This window comes from Channa argus, chromosome 4 (assembly GCF_033026475.1).
Source record: "Channa argus isolate prfri chromosome 4, Channa argus male v1.0, whole genome shotgun sequence".
Classification (NCBI taxonomy): Eukaryota; Metazoa; Chordata; class Actinopteri; order Anabantiformes; family Channidae; genus Channa; species Channa argus.
In genome coordinates, this window is record NC_090200.1 from 16041321 (window position 1) to 16059464 (window position 18144).

The window sequence follows — 18144 nt, forward strand, 5'->3', positions numbered from 1 at the left end:
TAATACATGTCAGAGTTTACACTTAAACAAAGTGAGATTGCTGACTTGAGAAATCAAGCAGTTTCTAAGGTGAATCTAAGCTGGATTTGTTGCATTGGCAGCTACTGTATGTCTGTGTGTGTGGTAGTGTTAGCATGTTTGCACACACACATGCACACACACACACACATATATATTATATATATATATATATATATATACATATATATATATATATATATACACACACATACGCTGTGTATATTTGTTTGTCTGTGTGCGCACGTGTGCGGCCTGCAGTTTACTCTGCGTATTCACCAATACAGCATAGCCCTTTACACACCTTAATGACACAGCTATCTCTTGATTATCCTGTAATAATATGACGTGGCAATTTAATGACAAACTTAGATCTGAAATCTGTGTGTGTTACCATGGTAACTAGAGTGTATTCTATAAAAGCTGCCTGTTTCCCATCTCTTATAGCAGCAGGATTTAGGACACCCCACCGATATTAAATGTGAATAATACCTATAATAACTATAATATCCTTTTTTCTTTTAAACTAGATCTTCTCTGTACAAATACACACCTAGATACACACACTGGGCAAACCATTCACTTTTTCAGAATAATTCTATATTATCTATTTACAATATATCCAATATATTCTGTGGTGCAAAACGTACAAGAAGTGTTCAGTGTTTCTCAGTTGGATGATTTGTGATCTGCTTTACAAACTGGCTCAAGCTCAAAACCATCAACACTGGACTGATGGCACTGCAATGAAATCAGTAATTATTCCATGGACATCTTCAGTTTTTCCCATAATTTAACATTCATTAAAGGAGTGCGTCTGCTTATGTAACATTTTCGGTGCGCAAGATAAAATATAATATATGCGATGGGAGTGCGTTTTTATATGAGGTGACCTTGGTCTGCCCTTTGGGGAGCGATTTTAATTCATTTTTAAACTAAAGCGTACAGTTCTCTGAGCAGAGATATTGCCTAAATCCAAAGGTATCATCAATATTCACACTAGATAACTCATTAGGGGTAAAAGTACAAGAGAAAGGCTTCATCTGACTGTTGTAGCCTTGTTTGTATGAATTACCAGGACTACTCCCTGCTGCCCATAAGTAATCAGATTAAACACACGATACACTAGCACTTAGCTCTCAGTACAACTCAGAGGTGCAGATATTACATATTACAGTGCATCACATTCTTTCCTGAGCTCTGTGAGAGCAAAATGCTACAGATTCAGGGCACTCACACATTACTGTTTAGAAAAAACACAACAATGAAGCACAAAAAAATATGATTGTCATCGGGATATGGTTTTAGGCTACTTTAGTGAGTAGCAATGTCCTTGCTTACTACACTATATATACATGACAACTAAGAAATGCAAGAGCCTTTTACTTTGTTCTTTGCTTTCTCCTTCACACATTCTGATTATCCGTTCCCTAGACAATGAAGGAAACAAATAAGCTGGTACTCTTGTTTCTTCACATTATGCAGAGATGAGGAGCATGATTACAGTCAGAACTAGCTGTATTTCCTCGAGGAGTACTGAATCTAATGCTGAAAATCTGGACAAAGTAAATAATAAAGAGGTGTGAACTTCACATCAATATACTGAATGACAATTTAAAAAAGTGAGTTTTGTCCCTCCTATTTCAAGTGATCCTGTGTCCTTTTTATAGCTGCCAGAGCTTGCTTTTCTGACATCACCCCTCAGTTTCACGGTTGTAGCTCAAAGACACGTTTGTTGGACAGGTGACATTTAAAAACTGCAAAGTCACAGGATCCCTCACAGACTGTGAAATCTAGACAGACAACACCATTAGCTACTGGGTAACAAGAAAAGAAAAGTTGCCTTTCAGGAATGACATCAACCCACTCCACGTAAAAAAAAAAATGCCTGTCAGTCCTAACTATGAATAGATTTTTGTTGGTTTCCTTTGTCCCTTCATGCGACTTAGATTTTTTTGCAATACTTTTTCCCTATTCTTCTGACTCAACTAATGCTCCAGCATGTGTGTCTGTGTGTGTTTGAGTGTGAGACCCTCCAAGGTTTGTTGAGGAGTCAGATTTCAAACGATGCTGCGGGAGCCACTGGAGTTGCGCCTGCGGGTGAGGGGCATGGTGTGGTGCAGAGGCATAGGTGAGTCAGGAGGACAGAACTGATGGGGGTGGTTGTATGGAGGAGGGGGAGGTGGCAGGGGGGGCTGAGGACCGTCTCCCTCTCTGACCCGCACGGGTGTGGACATGGCTGACTGGATGAGCTGATGGGTGGCCGGGCCTTGACTGAGGAAGGCCTCCATTCGCCCTCGGCCACTCTGGTCCACCACGATCACCTTGACAATCTGCTGGCACTGGATGAGTGTTTCTGGGCGGAGCTCCCCGGGCTGCACGGAGCTGAGTAGGGTGGGCGGTGCAGCCAGGGCCAAAGCTGTAGACTCAGTGCTGGGCTGGCTCAGTTGATAGGTCTGCAGCCTGTTGTGAATTGACACCTAGTTTAGGAACAGTCAGAGAACGCATGAGGAGTTACCAGCCTGAACGCAGCCTCTACGCAGCCCTCTGGTGTGTTACGCACATGGGCATGCAGGCATGCAGGTAGGTAGAATGTAAAGCGAGCGCATGCAAAATACACACACCCTTTTTTTTTTTAAATTACGCACGTACACACACACAAACACACACACACACACACACACACACCAGCCAAGAAAGAGAAAAGGGTTGCAGGATAAGAAGAGATTTTGGTCAGAAATCATTGCGGGAACATTCTGTATTTTATATGTGTGCACGTATTTATGTGTAAAGGCAAATATTGTCAATGAGTGCCAGAATGAGAAGCTAAAAGATAAAGGGGATGTCAGGAGAGAGGTGACACCGAGGGCGTGGTGTCTCCCTAACACATGAATTTACAACTCTAAGGGACTGACTGAGAGGCAGGAGAGAGAGGAGAATATGGGCAAAGAACACAAATAGAAAGAAAGCTAGAAAGGGGAAAACAGCTTCTTTCACTATGCTTAATTAGGGACAGGCTGGTTTCACAAGCACACACCCAAACACAGACGCGCTCGGTAGACGTTAACAGTATCAAGCTTATCTGGCTTTGTAGATGGTATTCTAGGAGCCAGCAAGGCGTATGGTGGCTTGCAAAGGCTTATACAGTAAGGCTGGCAAGCACTTGATGAAAGAAAGGTTGTTATATAGCGAGTAAAGTGGCTGCTGATCCACTCATGAGGCACAGAAAGAGACTGTTTGTAGCACCACGGTCTTTGTATCCTTGACTGCATAGTGGGTATGTGCCTCAGGCAGACTTCTTTTAAAGCAAAGCATAAAGCAAATTTCTTTTTAGATTGAGGCACAGTCCCCGTGTAACTGCACACATGCACACACACACACACCCCGCACACACACACACAGGAAGCCACACCTACAGAGCTGACGACACAGATACTTACCTGAGGGAGACAAGAGTGGCTTTGGCACTCACCTCTACTGTGTTGTTGCCAGTTTTATCATATGCATCCTGTTGGCCTGCAGGGAGAAACAGGTCTATTTGTAAGTCAACAAGCAGATTTTAGCTTCATGTGCAGAATGTGAAAAAGGCCTGTACAGGTTTTCATACATAGGGCTGTAATAGATTTAAATAAATATATAATGAAAAGATGCTTATCTGCTCCTGCTGAGAAGATGAGAAGATCTCATGTTTGTGCTTTAAATACAGTATTAAGCTCCCACTAACTTGGCCAAACACAAAGTCTGGAAATAGGGAGAAAGTGTTAGTTTGGCAGTGTCTGAAAGTAACAAAATCCACCTACCAGCACCTCTAAAGCTCAATATTAACATGTGACTAGAGGAAATGGCTGCACCTGGCAAAGAAACATTGCAGCACATGACCCTCTGTTTAAACAGAACTTGTTTGTTTTAAACTTTTTTGTGGATTGAACAAACAAGATGTTTAAAGGTGCTAGTGCATGGATTTTGTTACCTTCAGGCTGTGCCAGGCTGCGTGCCAGTGCTAAGCTAAGATAACGTGCATTTGATGGCAGCTTCATTATCATTCACCCAAATATGCTCCTCTCATCTAACTCTGCAAGAAAGCAAATATATTGGGTATTTCCCAATCTTGCCCTGTACCTGCACCTTTACAAGCAAAGCAACATCTCAGTCCATCTGAGCTTATTTTCTTTTTCAGTGTGGGATTATTCAGGTGCTTTTTTTTCATCAAGTCTTATATTCTACATTCCCTTGAAGACTGTCTGCATTGTGATGAGTAATGTATGCTGTGTTATGCATTTTATGCTGCGTAAGCAAATCCAGCACCTGAGGGAGAGCCATGTCCTGTGTGTGTGTCCACTTGCCCGCCATTGGTGTGTATGCCATGTGGCTGGATGCCTTGTTGCCTCTCCAATTCCCCTACAACACCAGAAAGACAGATTGCAACCAGGCTGATTGTTTGTATTTGCGTTTGCATAAATTGAAATATGCGTCAATCTTTCCTTACACTGGATGTGTATCTGCTCCATCTCATTGACCTCTGCGATAGCCTCTCTGAGCTCCTCTGCAAACTTCCTGAGCTCTTCCCCGCTTGGGGAGCAGAAGCTCACCAGCTGCTTTTTCTCTGAGGTAAACGGGCTCAGCATGGTGACGCCATGGGCGTAGTCTGATAAGAAAAAAAAGAGAAAGAGCCTTCACCATCACTCTCTGAAAAAGATTCAGGATTTTTCAAAAGCATCTTTCAAAACACTTCCGTGCTGCAGTTTGTACTTGCTGCTAAGAATACTTGCTAAATCCTGTATTTTGAGGTTAATAACCAAATGTATTTTCAGCAGTGGCTCATTGACGGTCTGCAGAAATCTTCGGAAGCTCAAAGGACTTAAGATCAGTGGTTTTCACTTTTTTATTCAAATATTTTTAGCCGTGCTAGGAGCGTTGCATGTAGCACTGCATGTGGCAAAATAATTTTTGAACAGAATTATGTTCCTCACAGATTGAATACTAACACCTGTGATTCTCTGACTTTTTCTCAAGCCTCAAAATGTTAATGTACGTTGGTTTGTGAACTTATGGCATTTTCAACATCTTGGTTTTAGGTAGACATATGATTTTATTGTGAAAACCTATAATGCAAAGTTTCAGCGAGTAGTTGTGGTGCTGTGGTGATCAGCACTAACAGACCTGTCAAAATGTTTTTATAACTCCATAAATTACACCTTCAGTTGCAATTTATTTTTACATTACTGTGACCTTTGTATTTCTGTGCTGGACTGAATTCTGTTGATTCTGAGAAACCTGACATTGTATATTTTTGTCACTCGGTTGTGACTGCCACACATACTGAACTATCAGTTTCATATCATTCATCATTTCCTTACTGTGTGTTTGTATATGTCATGACCATTATGTGTCAGGTTTCATTCCATTAGAATACAATCAGAGTATTACTTTATTCTGTGAGATAGTTACTGTAAGTAAATAGTAATAAGTTATTTGTGCAGGTGACACTTTGGCTATTCATCCAAAGTTCCTGAGCCAGACTTGATCAAATTGCTATGGCAGCATTTTCCAAGCACCAGGGTGAAATTGCACTGAGGACAAGTTGCTGCTGTAAACCAGCATCTTACATTCATTGCTGAAGAGGTGAAACTGCATTCCCAGAAGACCCATAGCTTTACAGAAGGTGTATGAGGCAGAGCTTTTCTTCTTGGGACACAATTTGAGGATCTACAGTGGACACATAACACACAACATGGCTAAATTAGCACGCTGTGTATCTGTGTGGCTCTATGGTTGCAGTTCTGCACTGGCTTATTTAGATCATTGCGGTGAGTCTGTGGGGGACATTTTAGTAGTGAATCCTTACCAGCAGCAGGTCATTGAACAGGAAGACCTCTCTCTGCAGCTGGGACAGTTTCTGTTTGTGAGGCTTGTTGGCATCAGGCACCTCAAACAGACGACAGCAGCACACCAAACGTCGGTGGGGCACAGCCAGGATCTACAGAGGAGAGGTTAAATGTGTCAAGTAGTACAGAGGACAGACTGCAGTGAAATAATACGTCACACAAAAGGAAACAAAAAAGCAAACACAGCTCCCTGAAATGAGAAAACAAAGAAAATAGAGGGAGACTTGCACACAAACAAAGCTATTGCTCACAGTTTTTAGGCCCACGATGGACTGCTCCACGCGGCTCACATATGTAACATGGTCTTCATTTGAGCGGAGCTCTCTCTGTTGGATCCTTTCATAGATGCCTGCCACCATCTCTCTGGGGATGTCTGCTCCATCATCAACACCTGAGAGATCAAGAGCCCATTTAATGCAATAAAGGGGTCACTATAAGGCAGAGGTTGAATTTAGCATTAGGCATAGCAGGCCATTGACCTGGGGAGTCCAATCTAGAAGGGCCCCCTAAAACAGAAATGTACTGTACTATGATGTAGCTTTGTTACTGATAGACATGCAAAACCTACTCTGGAATAACAAAATGTACTCATTTATCAGCTACCCTGACACACAACCCCCACACATTACGGGAAAATATTTCACAGCTTCTGACATTCTTCCGTGTGATCAATAAAACTACACCTTCAAAACGTGTCCTGGATAAGATCTTCATTTTTCCAAATAGTTGCGGAGCTAATGACGATGACAAACAGTTTACATTTCCCAATTCTGCTTTGCAATAAGTGATAACTGTGTAATCTGAAATATTTGGTTGGTATTGCCACTTTACTATCACGCTGTGAACAGGATATTTGCTTTTTTATTTCTATCACCTCAAAGCTTTTCTGCCTGTTATACACGGTTTAACATTACTGAAACTAGGAGACAGAGATTGTCTTTAGTTACTGGTGACACATTTTAACCAAGGAGGTGTTAAACTGCAAGTCTTACTGTGTGTTCATGTTTGCTAAATGTTTTTTAAGCGGACACACAGATCAATAAATGTCAGGTTCTGTAAAGTTATGACCTGGTGCAGCAGCAGATGTGGAAGGATGGATGGTGTTTGGTTTGGGTTTTTTTTGTCTTCACCATGAAGAAGTGGCTCATTTCACTGTCAGGTTTGCCTCATACAAAAAAATCACTTTAAATGAATGTAGTAAATTGCTTTTCAACAGGTGTTGCGGCTCCTCACAATATTTAAACCAGCTAATTCAATTCTAATTTATTTGTGCCTCTGTTTTGCCCCAAATGTATAAATTTATAGAAAGTAGAAATAGCCTGTATATCCGGACTGAATACAGGCATGTCTGGGTTTGCCTGGGGCCGACTCATCACTAAATATGCCCTTGCTATTAAGTAGCATGGACAAGTTTATAGATAATTAACAAAATCAGCCCTGACCCACAAAATGGGCAAACATTTGCCCAACCACTACACGCGTCTATCATATTTATCAATGGAAATGTGTAGAAACAGAGTGCAGAGCCTTAACAATATGCTGCAGAAAATTACCACATGTAAGTCACTGGTTATAAGTTCAAGGTGGGGCACTGGACATTCCAAGAGCCTAATTGCTAAGCTATGAAACAAATGAAGTAGTCAGTAAGGTTTAATTTATGTTTTACTGTTTTACTGGGATCTTTGTGAAAAGGTTTAGTTCTGATGGATTCTTCTGGGTGAATGAAATAAATACTTGTTACATAGCAAGAGAATCTTATTTGTGTGAAATTATGTTTGTAGAGTCCTTAAGACTTGTAGAGTTATTTATTTGTATTTTGATGTTAAATTTGTTGTCTGACAAATGCTCCACCATGCAACAGTTGAAGGTAGACTTATTGGTCCCCATGTTTCTTAGTGCTGTGTGTGTGACTTCACTCATTTGTGCATGGCTTGGGCAACGCAATATCCATTGCTGTCACAGTACCATGTTTTTCTGACAGTTGGTGGGAACATGTCAACAAACAGTGTTGTGTTTCAAGAATTTTCACTGTATACCATGTCCATGTACAATGACAGAATAGATAACAGTTTTTGGAGAAAAAACAGAAAAGTTACCACCATTTTACAAATTTTGGGATGAGTCCATTGCTCTTATCTTAGCAATGTTTTATTAATTTCAGATGTTGATAGTGACTTTATTAATTTCTTCTGCAAGTCATTGTCACTTTAAGATTAACAAAAGGCACAGATATTACATGTAGAGCCTGAATATTAACCTTAATAATCATAGTGTGTAAACATTTTAGCACATTAACTTTATTTTACTGTAGGTTGTGTAAATTACAAAAATATTGTACTTTTTATCCCCGTATATGTGCTGTCATTGTCTCTGGGAATGACAGTACATATTATAACTATGAAGGGGCTCTCGGAATTAATCATTACAGTGTGACACTGTTTTCAGCCTATAATTTAAGTTTTGCTCACCAAAAAAAATATTTGAGCAATATTGTCCAAAAAAATCTGACACTGACATTTAAAAATAAAAGTCAAACTGCTCTGCTTTAAGCCCTGGTTGCAGTAAGTGTATGTCTCTGTCTTAGGGTGTGTAGAGCAGGTAATGAGATGCTTCTGGAAAACCTGAATTTATATCACTAAATCTAATGCTAAGTGAGTCTCAATTAAATGGTTTGATGCCCCAGTCTCTAAGGCAGATATTCAGATATCAGGAATCTCCTCCTGCACTGTTGATGGTTTTCTTGATGGTAGCAGGCAACTGCAGCCTCATTGAGTAATTTAATTCAGTGCAAGAACCTGTCACTCAAAATACTGATAGTGGGGTTTAAGAGAGGTTGATAAGAGAGTGCTTCTTGTAAAACTTTGACTTCTTCTGCCCTCTACTCTCTTATTCGTATTCCTTATCATTCTTGCTGGTATATCTTTCCAACAGATCTCCTCATGCTCTGCTCTAAAAAGCTGGAGGTGAGCATGTGTGCTTACTATATATACCCAATGTTCGAACTCTCATAAAACTACTTGTCACAAATGTTGAAACATGTCTGCAACTCATCCTACCAGCTCTGTCTACAGGCACACATCCTGTCCATATCTCTCTCTTATATTTTCCATGAATACACTGACCTCTTAGGTTGCGTATGAAGTCATCAAGGCCCATTTTGCGCTGGGGTTTGATGTTGGGTGAGTACATGTCGGTGTTTAGTAGGACAACAGCAAAGGCCAGGATGAAGATGGTGTCAGGGTTGTGAAACTGCTGCACCACATCAGGATTACACATACAATACCTCTGGCTGTGGAGGAAAAATAGGCTATCTGAGTTAGATATTAGGATTTTGATAAAAAACAAACAAACAAAAAAAAAAAACATGTTGGTATAATATTGGCTATGTGAATTCTTACAGAAATGAAGACAATAAGACACTGAGAACAACACTGAAATCTCAGTGATGATCTAAGTAACATCCTGGAGATCATGATTGCTTTGATGTGAATGTATGTGCTCGCTTCAACATTTTCTCTGGTGTAACAAACACAGAACAAAGACATAAAACACTACACCAACAAAAAGATTGCAGATTACTGTATTATACCTAAAAAGCCATTTATTTGTGGATATGATGTATCCTCGAAAATGGTACTGTATGTGCCAATAATGACGCTATTACAAAAATTATGACAATGAGCAAATGTTATTTGTCAGGTAAGAAGACTGTTCAGTACATATGGACTACATTACAGCAACCCAAAATAACAGCATCAAGTGAATAAAAATATTAAAAAGCTTAGTCTAGTTTAAAACAGCACCCTCAAATAAATGTACAAATGTATGTACATTTGAGATGCACTACTTCATCTGTTTGGTCATTTTAGAGGCCGTATTGTTTTATGCTGTTCAACTGTATTGTTTCACTACAAGAGGTGTTTTTAATATTTTTTGCAGCCCATTCATAACCCATGATGGTAGACTTAATATTAGAAAATCTCTGTACCTTCAGGCTTGGAGCCAGTGTACCAGAACGTAATGATGCATTTCTTGACTGTGTTCTTGTGCCCAACTGAACTCCCAAATCCCCACATTTCCTCTCAGCTGTGTTGAGATTCAAAATATCAACAGCAAACTCAGAGGAAATCTTGGATTAAAAAAAATAAATAAATAAAAATCTGAGTGTGTATTATTGAGAGAGATCAGTACAAATTGATAACGTAATAAAGACCATGAAGAAAACTGCTCTTAAATAGGATGCTATTCTATCTGTTACACACAGGAAAAGAACATCTCTCTCCAAAGAAAATACTACATTCATGTACTGTTTTATAATGTGACTATTTGATTCAAACACTACCTGACTGAAACTTCTATTTAGATGTGAGGTTTATCACTTTGTCATAAATGAGACTGACGGGACTTAGGACACATTTGACTGTGCAAAATGATGTACGCCCTAGGCAAAGGGATGGGTCCCTGTCTGCTTTGGAACCAAAGATGCTGCATTTGTACTTGCTTTGCTCCATTGCTGCTCACAGGCTTTACAAACCCCCTCTTTCCTCACAGCTCCCTCCCTATCTTTCTTACTGTCACTCACACTTACACAGTGGGCCATTTCAGTAGTGGGAGGCTTTTATCTCTGCAGTCAGGCAGGATGCAGACATCGAGAGGGCTGCTATGCTCCAGAGGACTGTGCACTTGTTGGAGCATATGCAAGCGAGAAGCCACATCTGAGACCAACACAACTAGGAAGTTTTTTCCAGACCCCCACATAAGATCTAAGGTCACAGAAGTCACTCAGTATCAATTGACTGTAGCCCATTTTTTAAAGTAATGACTTTGTGTTAATAAATAGATGCTGCTCAGCACAAACACTGCCAGATATAATATGCACAGGCACATAGAGGCAACAACGGAGCCGTCTGATTTGCTCACTAGATGTGAGCAAAGTCATCAAACACTGCAGGCATGGCAAGTAGAAGTGTATATGTATGTGGACACGTGGATAGACGTGTGAATGAATGTTTGCATGTTTGAGTGGGAGTGCATGTTTGAGCATGTTTGAGTGGGCAAACAGTGAAGTGAAAAAAATAACATAGTGGGAATGTGTGTGTTTGTAGGTGTGTGTGTGTGTGTGTGTGTGTGTGTGTGTGTGTGTGTGTGTACTGTACATGTTTCATTGACACATCCTTAAGTGTGGATCTCTGTCTTATGTAAGCAGTTTATTTAAACACTAGCACCGGATCTCCTATCGTCATATCTGCATGTTAAAGTCGCATGCCAGCTGGCACACATACCACTTTGTAAAAAACAACTACTTATGACAAGCGTAACACGCTTCAAACAGATGACATAACAACTGTTACGTAACAGACATGGCTCTGGATGCCTGGCTATCCTGATAACTCCCACTTGTTTTTGACCTGTACTCACAGTTCTAGCTGTGAGAGTTAGTCTCAGATTACTAACAAATTTGTAATAGTCACCCAGGGACTCAGCAGGTTCTGATCGGTGCTAAATTCAGAAGCAGACGGGGATAGTGGTATGAATGTTCCTATTAACCTCTTCCCTTACCACTTCTTGCTTCAAGTAAGAACATACGTTTTTAAAGGACAGGGCTGCCAACAAGCATTTTTATGGCATGATATTTACATACTATAAACTGGTCCAGTGAAAAGATTAAAAAATGATTTAAATTTAGCTTTCCAACGTTGTCTGTGTAGCAAAAGCCTTCTATAGCCTATTCCACTCTATTACAGAGCAACCATTTCAACCAAAACTATGCATAGGCTACAGCTTTGCACTGGCTGTCATGGTTCTTTTGGAATTGTAGTTTACTGTGAGATAATCCTACATATGCCCTAATTACTCACTAGACCATTAGTACTAATGCACGCTACTAATTCACTTCTTTACACCTGTACACTTAAACTGAAGTGTAAGGAATGTCCCCCAGAACAGAAAAGATGTGATTTCATGTTACAGCGCCAATAGCCTTTACATTAAGTAGCAAAATGGTGCTTAATTTCATATTTATTTCATATCCATTCTAGCAGAATGGCTCAACAATAACAATGTCATTTTGGGCTGTCAGTCCAATACTTTGGTCCAAACTGAAATATCTTTACAAGAGGATCACCTGTGTGGAACAGTGATGCACGCCCTACTCAGGATGACCTGACTCTTTTGTGATCCTTCATCTAATGCCATCATCAAGTCCAGATTTAAAATTATTATTCAATACTCAAGATTCAAATTATTTTTCAATTATTTTTGGTTTATGACCAAATGCCAGCATAACTTATGGCATTCAGTTCAATTCAGTTTTTAATTTAGTTTTTAAATATCACCAAATCACAACAAGCTTATCTCAAGTCACTTCACAAAGTAAGACTAAGACCTTAGAGTTCCCACTACCATCAGCTGTACTTTGTTGTTTGTGTTTTCTGCTAAGACGCAAATTGAAAGTTGAAATGCTAACAAGCCAAACTAAGAAGGTGAAAATTATCAGCTAAGCATGTTCACAATGTCAATGTGTGCATATTACCACTGCAATGTTGACATTCAGCTCAAAGCATTTGTGTCTATGTACAGTGTAATGCATGAAAAAGCCTCTACGACTGTGGACTCTTGTCTTTAGGTCTGTGCTTTGGGCTAGAGTGCCAAACAGGGGAGGAAAGTAGGAAATCATAGGATGTGGGACCAATATGCTTTCGTTTTAATCTTTTGTGACATTTTGTGAAAAGTCACCCTTATCCTTTATGAATAAAGCCTCAAGACCACAAAAAATAACAAAAGGTCAGGTGCTCCGATAAGCAAAGGCCAAATATTGCAGATGCAGTAAAGTAAAAAAAAACAAAAATGCACATTTAAAACAGTGAATACATACATCAAACAACAAGTCATCCTAGCCTTTTAAATCAAAGGGGCAATGCCTCAAGTGATGTCCTGCCAGTCACATTGTCAGTATTCCACAGAGAAAGAGCAGCACATCAGCAGAGGGACACTAGATGTACACAGCAATGTAACCAATTACTCTGAAACAGAAAACAATGATGGGCATTTTTATTGCCCATTTTTTTTAGGCCTGGGGATGCTGGATATTTCCAGGTAAAGCAGCAGCATAAAAACGCTCTTCTGGTTTATCAAAGGCAAAGCTAGACAGCTCAGCCAAAGGCCTAAAGGGAGAATGCAAACCACAGTAGGTCTCTCACAGTCCCCTTAGTATTTAAATGATTCTTCTTCAGCAGATATGCTCATAAATTTTAGTGACTGGAGGGCACTGACAACGTGAGCATAAAACTAACTCAGGCTAAAACTTGTGAGTCCTAAACATGGATACATATTCATGAGTGAATTTGGACGGAAATGGACACACTATTGTACATCTAGACAGCCTAAAAACCCTGAACAGTTGGCCACAAGGTGTCCTCCAGGGGAGAAAGTTGTGAAATAGAGCATCTATTTTTGGGCTGATGGAACACACACTGATTGCCTACAGCTCAGATCTCCGTTATGATTGGCTGACAATCAAACACTGCTGAGTTTAGTCAAAGGTTACAGGCAATCACTGTAATTTGTTAATGATACAGGGCTTTGGTCTCATCAGAGCCTGCCGCAGCGAGCTGGCAGAAACTGTTAAAACACTTTGTCTATACAGTTGGTCTATTAGTATGCCACTCTGGATATGTCTGCCACCCCAAGGCTGCAAGATAAAATCGGGATAAATCTTTTTTATTTTAAGTATGTATATTCCTGTTTAGCATAGGTGGCCACAGGCAAAAGTATACTATATACTGTTTTAAAAAAATTCAGAGTACCCTTCTCAGCCATGTTCGGTCATGTGATGTACCGTTGTTATTTTGAACTGTAAAGTGAAGCCAGAGCGAGAGGACAAGTTGACAGTCTCACCTAAAGGCTTCGATGAGTCTTTCCACTTTCTGTGCTTCTCCTTGAACACGGACATGAGCCTGGAACTTTCTCAGGGCTTCGTCGAGCTCCATGCCTGAGAAATCCATCTCATCCACGACACAGCTATAAAGAGACAGACAGAGAGTGAGCAAAAAAGAGCCAGCAAGAAAGAAAGGGGTTTAGTTTTAGTGTATCACTGTAATGAGAAGGTGAGTGAGCCAGTGTGTGTTAGTACTTGTGCGTCCACAAAAAAATCCCAAATGCTGATGGCAAATCGTCCTCTTACAGTCATACATCTATTATAGAACCACTGACCTGGAAGACGCACATAAAGACAGCACATGCACACTGAAATACACGTGCAGACGCACTCTGTGCAAGCATCAATAAAAAAGAAAGGTCTGACAACAGCGGGAGATGAGAGGGGAAGAAAGAGGGGGATGAGAGGGTGAAATAATGAAATGCAAAGAGCGATGGGGCAAAAGAGAGGTACATGAAAGGCTGAGGATAGGCTGTGGCAATGGGAGTAGTACATACACAAGACGTGCACATGTCTGTGTATCTGTGTGCAAGAAAGTGAAGATGTGTGTGTGTGTGTGTTCAGTGCAGTGACCTATTTCTACAGTCTCTGCAACAACATCAGCAAAAAGCTTCTCTATCCTGGATCTCTGTCTCCACTGGTTGGATGAAACAAGCACGAGTTGGATGCAAGTAAATTCGTGTTTTCATGGATGTGTTGTATTTATGGATGCAACTGTTTCTCTCTCTCTGTGTGTGTGTGCATGTGTGTGTGTGTGTGTGTGTGTGTGAGGCTTTAGAGGATTCATCTTCCTGCCATTACCTGCCACATCCTGTCAGACTCTGACTAAAGTTCAGATTTCACAGATGTGGCAATTAGGTTTCATTTCAAGTCCTCTTTTAGATATTCTACATGAATGGACCAAAGTCAGATTCTAACACATTTTTATTACATCTTGTATTACATCCAGGGACTTTAGTGTGTACCTTGGAAGAATCAGAAGCTCTAGTAAACTACTGTGTATTTTGTTATATTTCAAGTGAGCATTGACAGGAAGACTTTGAAGTGGTGCAAATAATTAAAAGTTAAAATCTACTGATGACGACAGTGTAATACGAATGTAATGTCGAAACTAATAGGTCAATTGTTAGTACAATTAATAAAAGCAGAAAATTAATTAAGGCATAGTCAATTAGATGTTAATAAAATGAACACAAATTGTGTTCCACATGCTTTGCAGCTCCTTTAAACCAGGAGTTTAATGTTACGGCAGAGGGTCTTTGTGATCAAGTAAAATGTTTGCTAAGAGACAAAGAAAGTTTTTTTTTTCCCACAACCTTAGCAGTAGGTGGTGTGAAAATAGGCACTCTACCAATCTTAGACATTAAGGTCACTTTACTTCTCTACCACTTAGTCTGTGAAAGCGTTTTGATAATGTCTTTTTCTTTGTTGCATTTTTGGAGATCTAGGTCACAGCATTTTTTGAGTTTGACAACTGTCAATTAAAATGCTGTAGTGCCGCCTTAATGGCTTATAATGGATCTATGAAGTATTAGTAGATAATAAAACCTTCAGCTGCAAATTGAAAACAGCGATAAATACTGATTTTTTTTTAAAAAGGTAAAAAGCTATTTATGATCTGTTAAATGGCTCAGTATAAAATAATCTCCATGAGAACTGAAAAGACTGTGAGTGCTGTGTATATATCACCACAGAGAAACAGTGAGAACTCACTCAAGGACATCTCTGTTGAACTGCAACTTGCTGTTCCCCAAGAACTCTCCAATCATCTGACGGCTCAGGCCCTTCCTCTGCAGCAGGAAGTGAGCCACTCCAATGGCCGTGTCTGGGACAAAACCACGCGTGATCAGGAAGTGGATACCTCTCTCTGGGTTCCTGGTCGCAGATGGCCAACAGCAGAATTGCAAAGTTAGAGTCGATAGGGTGTGTGTAATGTTCTTGTGCGTTTGAGCAGACGGCAACATGGGCTTGAGTGAGAAAGAAAATGTAAACGACTATGTATGTGTAAGAGAACAAATAACACAAGGAGAAAGAAGAAAGGGAAGAGTGTATTCATGTGCAAGATGTTCACTCTGGACTTCTGGATCAGACCCACTCTCACTGATGCGTATGAGTTAATTTACTTTAATTTGTATTAACTAATAATAAGTGCTGGCCAACCGTGGAGTCTATTTATAGGCACTGAGAAGCTCTCACATTGTTCATGACCTCCTTGTCTGCATCTCCTCTTCAGCTGCATTTTCCCTTTCCCCTGTCTCTCCCTCTCTACTCCTCATTTTATCTACCGCCCCTCTTTTTTCCTTCTCTTTTGTCATGGACATCACAACATCACAGGATGGCACTGAAAAGGCAGCTCCTCCCAGTGATCACAGACTCTAATGAGCAGCTGCTTAGAGCAGTTTGCTGGGCCGATGGAGATTTGTTAGACACAAACAGTAAAAAGTGTACTTTCAACCCTGAGCCAGAGGGTGCAGAAATATTTAGCAGTTTTCTGTGTGTGACAATGTGTGTGTGTGTGTGTGTGTGTGTGTGTGTGTGTGTGTGTGTGTGTGTGTGTGTGTGTGTGTGTGTGTGTGTGTGTGTGTGTGTGTGTGTGTGTGTGTGTGTGTGTTGCCATCTAACTCACACATTGAAGAGGTTGAGTCCTATACGGTAGAGGCGTTTGCGGTGTGTATCTGTGGACAGGGTTGGTGAGCGGCATGAGGCTGGATCCTGGCAGCGGTCCCTGGGCAGAGAGACGACCAGGGCTTGCAGAGCCTCAGGGCTGGGGCCGCCGGGGATCTGCTGAGGATGAGTGTAGTGATACTGCTGGTACTGTGTGTACATTTGGGCAGGTTGCTGGTTAGACTGGATTGAGGTGGAGGTGGTCGTTGAAGTAGAGGTAGTAGTGGAGGTGGATCCGATTCTGTCTAAGCTACTCTGCCCCTGCATTCCTCCTCCTCCTGGCACCTGCACTGCAGACCCCCTCCTGGATCCTGTATCAACCATTTCCAGCTCCTCAATGGGAGGAGGTGCAGGAAACTCAGGCTCCTCCACTGACCGTCCATCTCCTCCACTGCTCATCCCACTCAAGGATGCCTTCCTGCTGCCAGGCTCTCCTCCACCTGCATTGCCCAGAGAAGTGGTTGTTGTGGTGGTGGCAGAGGAGATGGTGTAGGAACTATTGCTGTCGATGTGAACAGTAACATCCCTGAAGGCCATAAGCAACGAGCTGGCGCTTCGTGGCAGACCAGCACTCTCAGCAGCTGCACGAAGGGCCCCGGCGTCCATCAGTAGCCCCTTCCCCTCCCCACCCTCTGACAAGCTCCAACCACGAAGGGCCTCATCAATTGACTGGGCCAAGGAATGCAGCTGCAATAAAGATTTAAAAAATACACACCAAGTTATTCATGTGTTGAAATATCAGCAGGGTTGCTAATTGCTATGGTAAACTATCAAGACGGAGGACACACCATTTAAAGTTTAGGCAGATAAAATATACATTTAAGACTAACACAAGCTGCTGATTGTATATTCTTTACCTGGATGAGGGCTAGATCGATCAAATTAATTTTTGTTGTGGACTGATGATCCCTAAAGGCCTGCTACTAAAATGTGTGAAGACAGTTTTTAATTTTTTTTTTTCATTTTTGTCCTTTCGGCTTAGTTCAGGGTCGCCACAGGGGATCATTGTCCACATGTTGATTTGGCACAGCTTTTTACACCGGATGCCCTTCCTTACACAACCCTGCCCAATTTCTACTGGGCTTGGACCAGCACTGCACAGCTGGGAAAGGGCTGTTAGGGGTTCAGTGTCTTGCCCAGAGACACTATATATGAAGTTAATAAAAATTGATGTCTTGATTGATTTTGTTCGGGTTTATGGGAGCTGTAGCCAGAAATAAAAAAACTCACTTGTTCTGAGAAGCAATCCTCTAGCTGAGTGAGCGTGGGTCCAGGGGTTTGAGGTGAGGCTGCAGAAGGTGGGGCAGCAGGAGAGGGAGCAACTGTTGGGCCAGATGCAGGGGAAGGAGGCAGAGAGGTGGAGCGACATGGAGGAGGAGGGGGAGTTTTAGAGCGAATGGGTATGTGTCCTCCCCCTGGATGCAGACTGTAACTGTGTCTTTGGGCTGAGTTGCGGTTTCGACCTGATGGGCTGGGCTGGCGCAAGGAGATCCGACGCGGAAGCTTGCTCTCTGACAGCGAGTTACGGATCTTTTGGAAGTTTTTGCTGAGCTGATACTGACGGAAGGCTGTCTGGATACGACGGGCTGCCCTCCTGGCAATGAGATGGCCTCCATACTTCTGCTCCAACTCTTCTATCTG

General features: G+C 41.3%; 1 protein-coding gene across 3 annotated transcripts in view; it reads right to left on the bottom strand.

Moving 5' to 3' along the window:
• Positions 1-197: 197 nt before the first annotated feature.
• The window catches only part of iqsec3b (IQ motif and Sec7 domain ArfGEF 3b), a 31240-nt gene continuing 13293 nt past the window's right edge, over positions 198-18144 (bottom strand). For 2 of the 3 annotated variants that reach the window (XM_067500222.1, XM_067500224.1), the window contains exons 4-15: positions 17734-18141; positions 16466-17190; positions 15553-15714; positions 13800-13922; positions 9026-9192; positions 6155-6294; positions 5864-5995; positions 5625-5724; positions 4505-4663; positions 4324-4416; positions 3491-3534; positions 198-2498 (exon numbers count right to left, since the gene is read on the bottom strand). In XM_067500222.1, coding sequence (XP_067356323.1) covers positions 2079-2498; positions 3491-3534; positions 4324-4416; positions 4505-4663; positions 5625-5724; positions 5864-5995; positions 6155-6294; positions 9026-9192; positions 13800-13922; positions 15553-15714; positions 16466-17190; positions 17734-18141 — 2673 coding nt within the window. In that variant the 3' untranslated portion in view covers positions 198-2078. The remainder of the gene's footprint in view (positions 2499-3490; positions 3535-4323; positions 4417-4504; positions 4664-5624; positions 5725-5863; positions 5996-6154; positions 6295-9025; positions 9193-13799; positions 13923-15552; positions 15715-16465; positions 17191-17733; positions 18142-18144) is intronic. The other variant, XM_067500223.1, reaches the window with a different exon arrangement.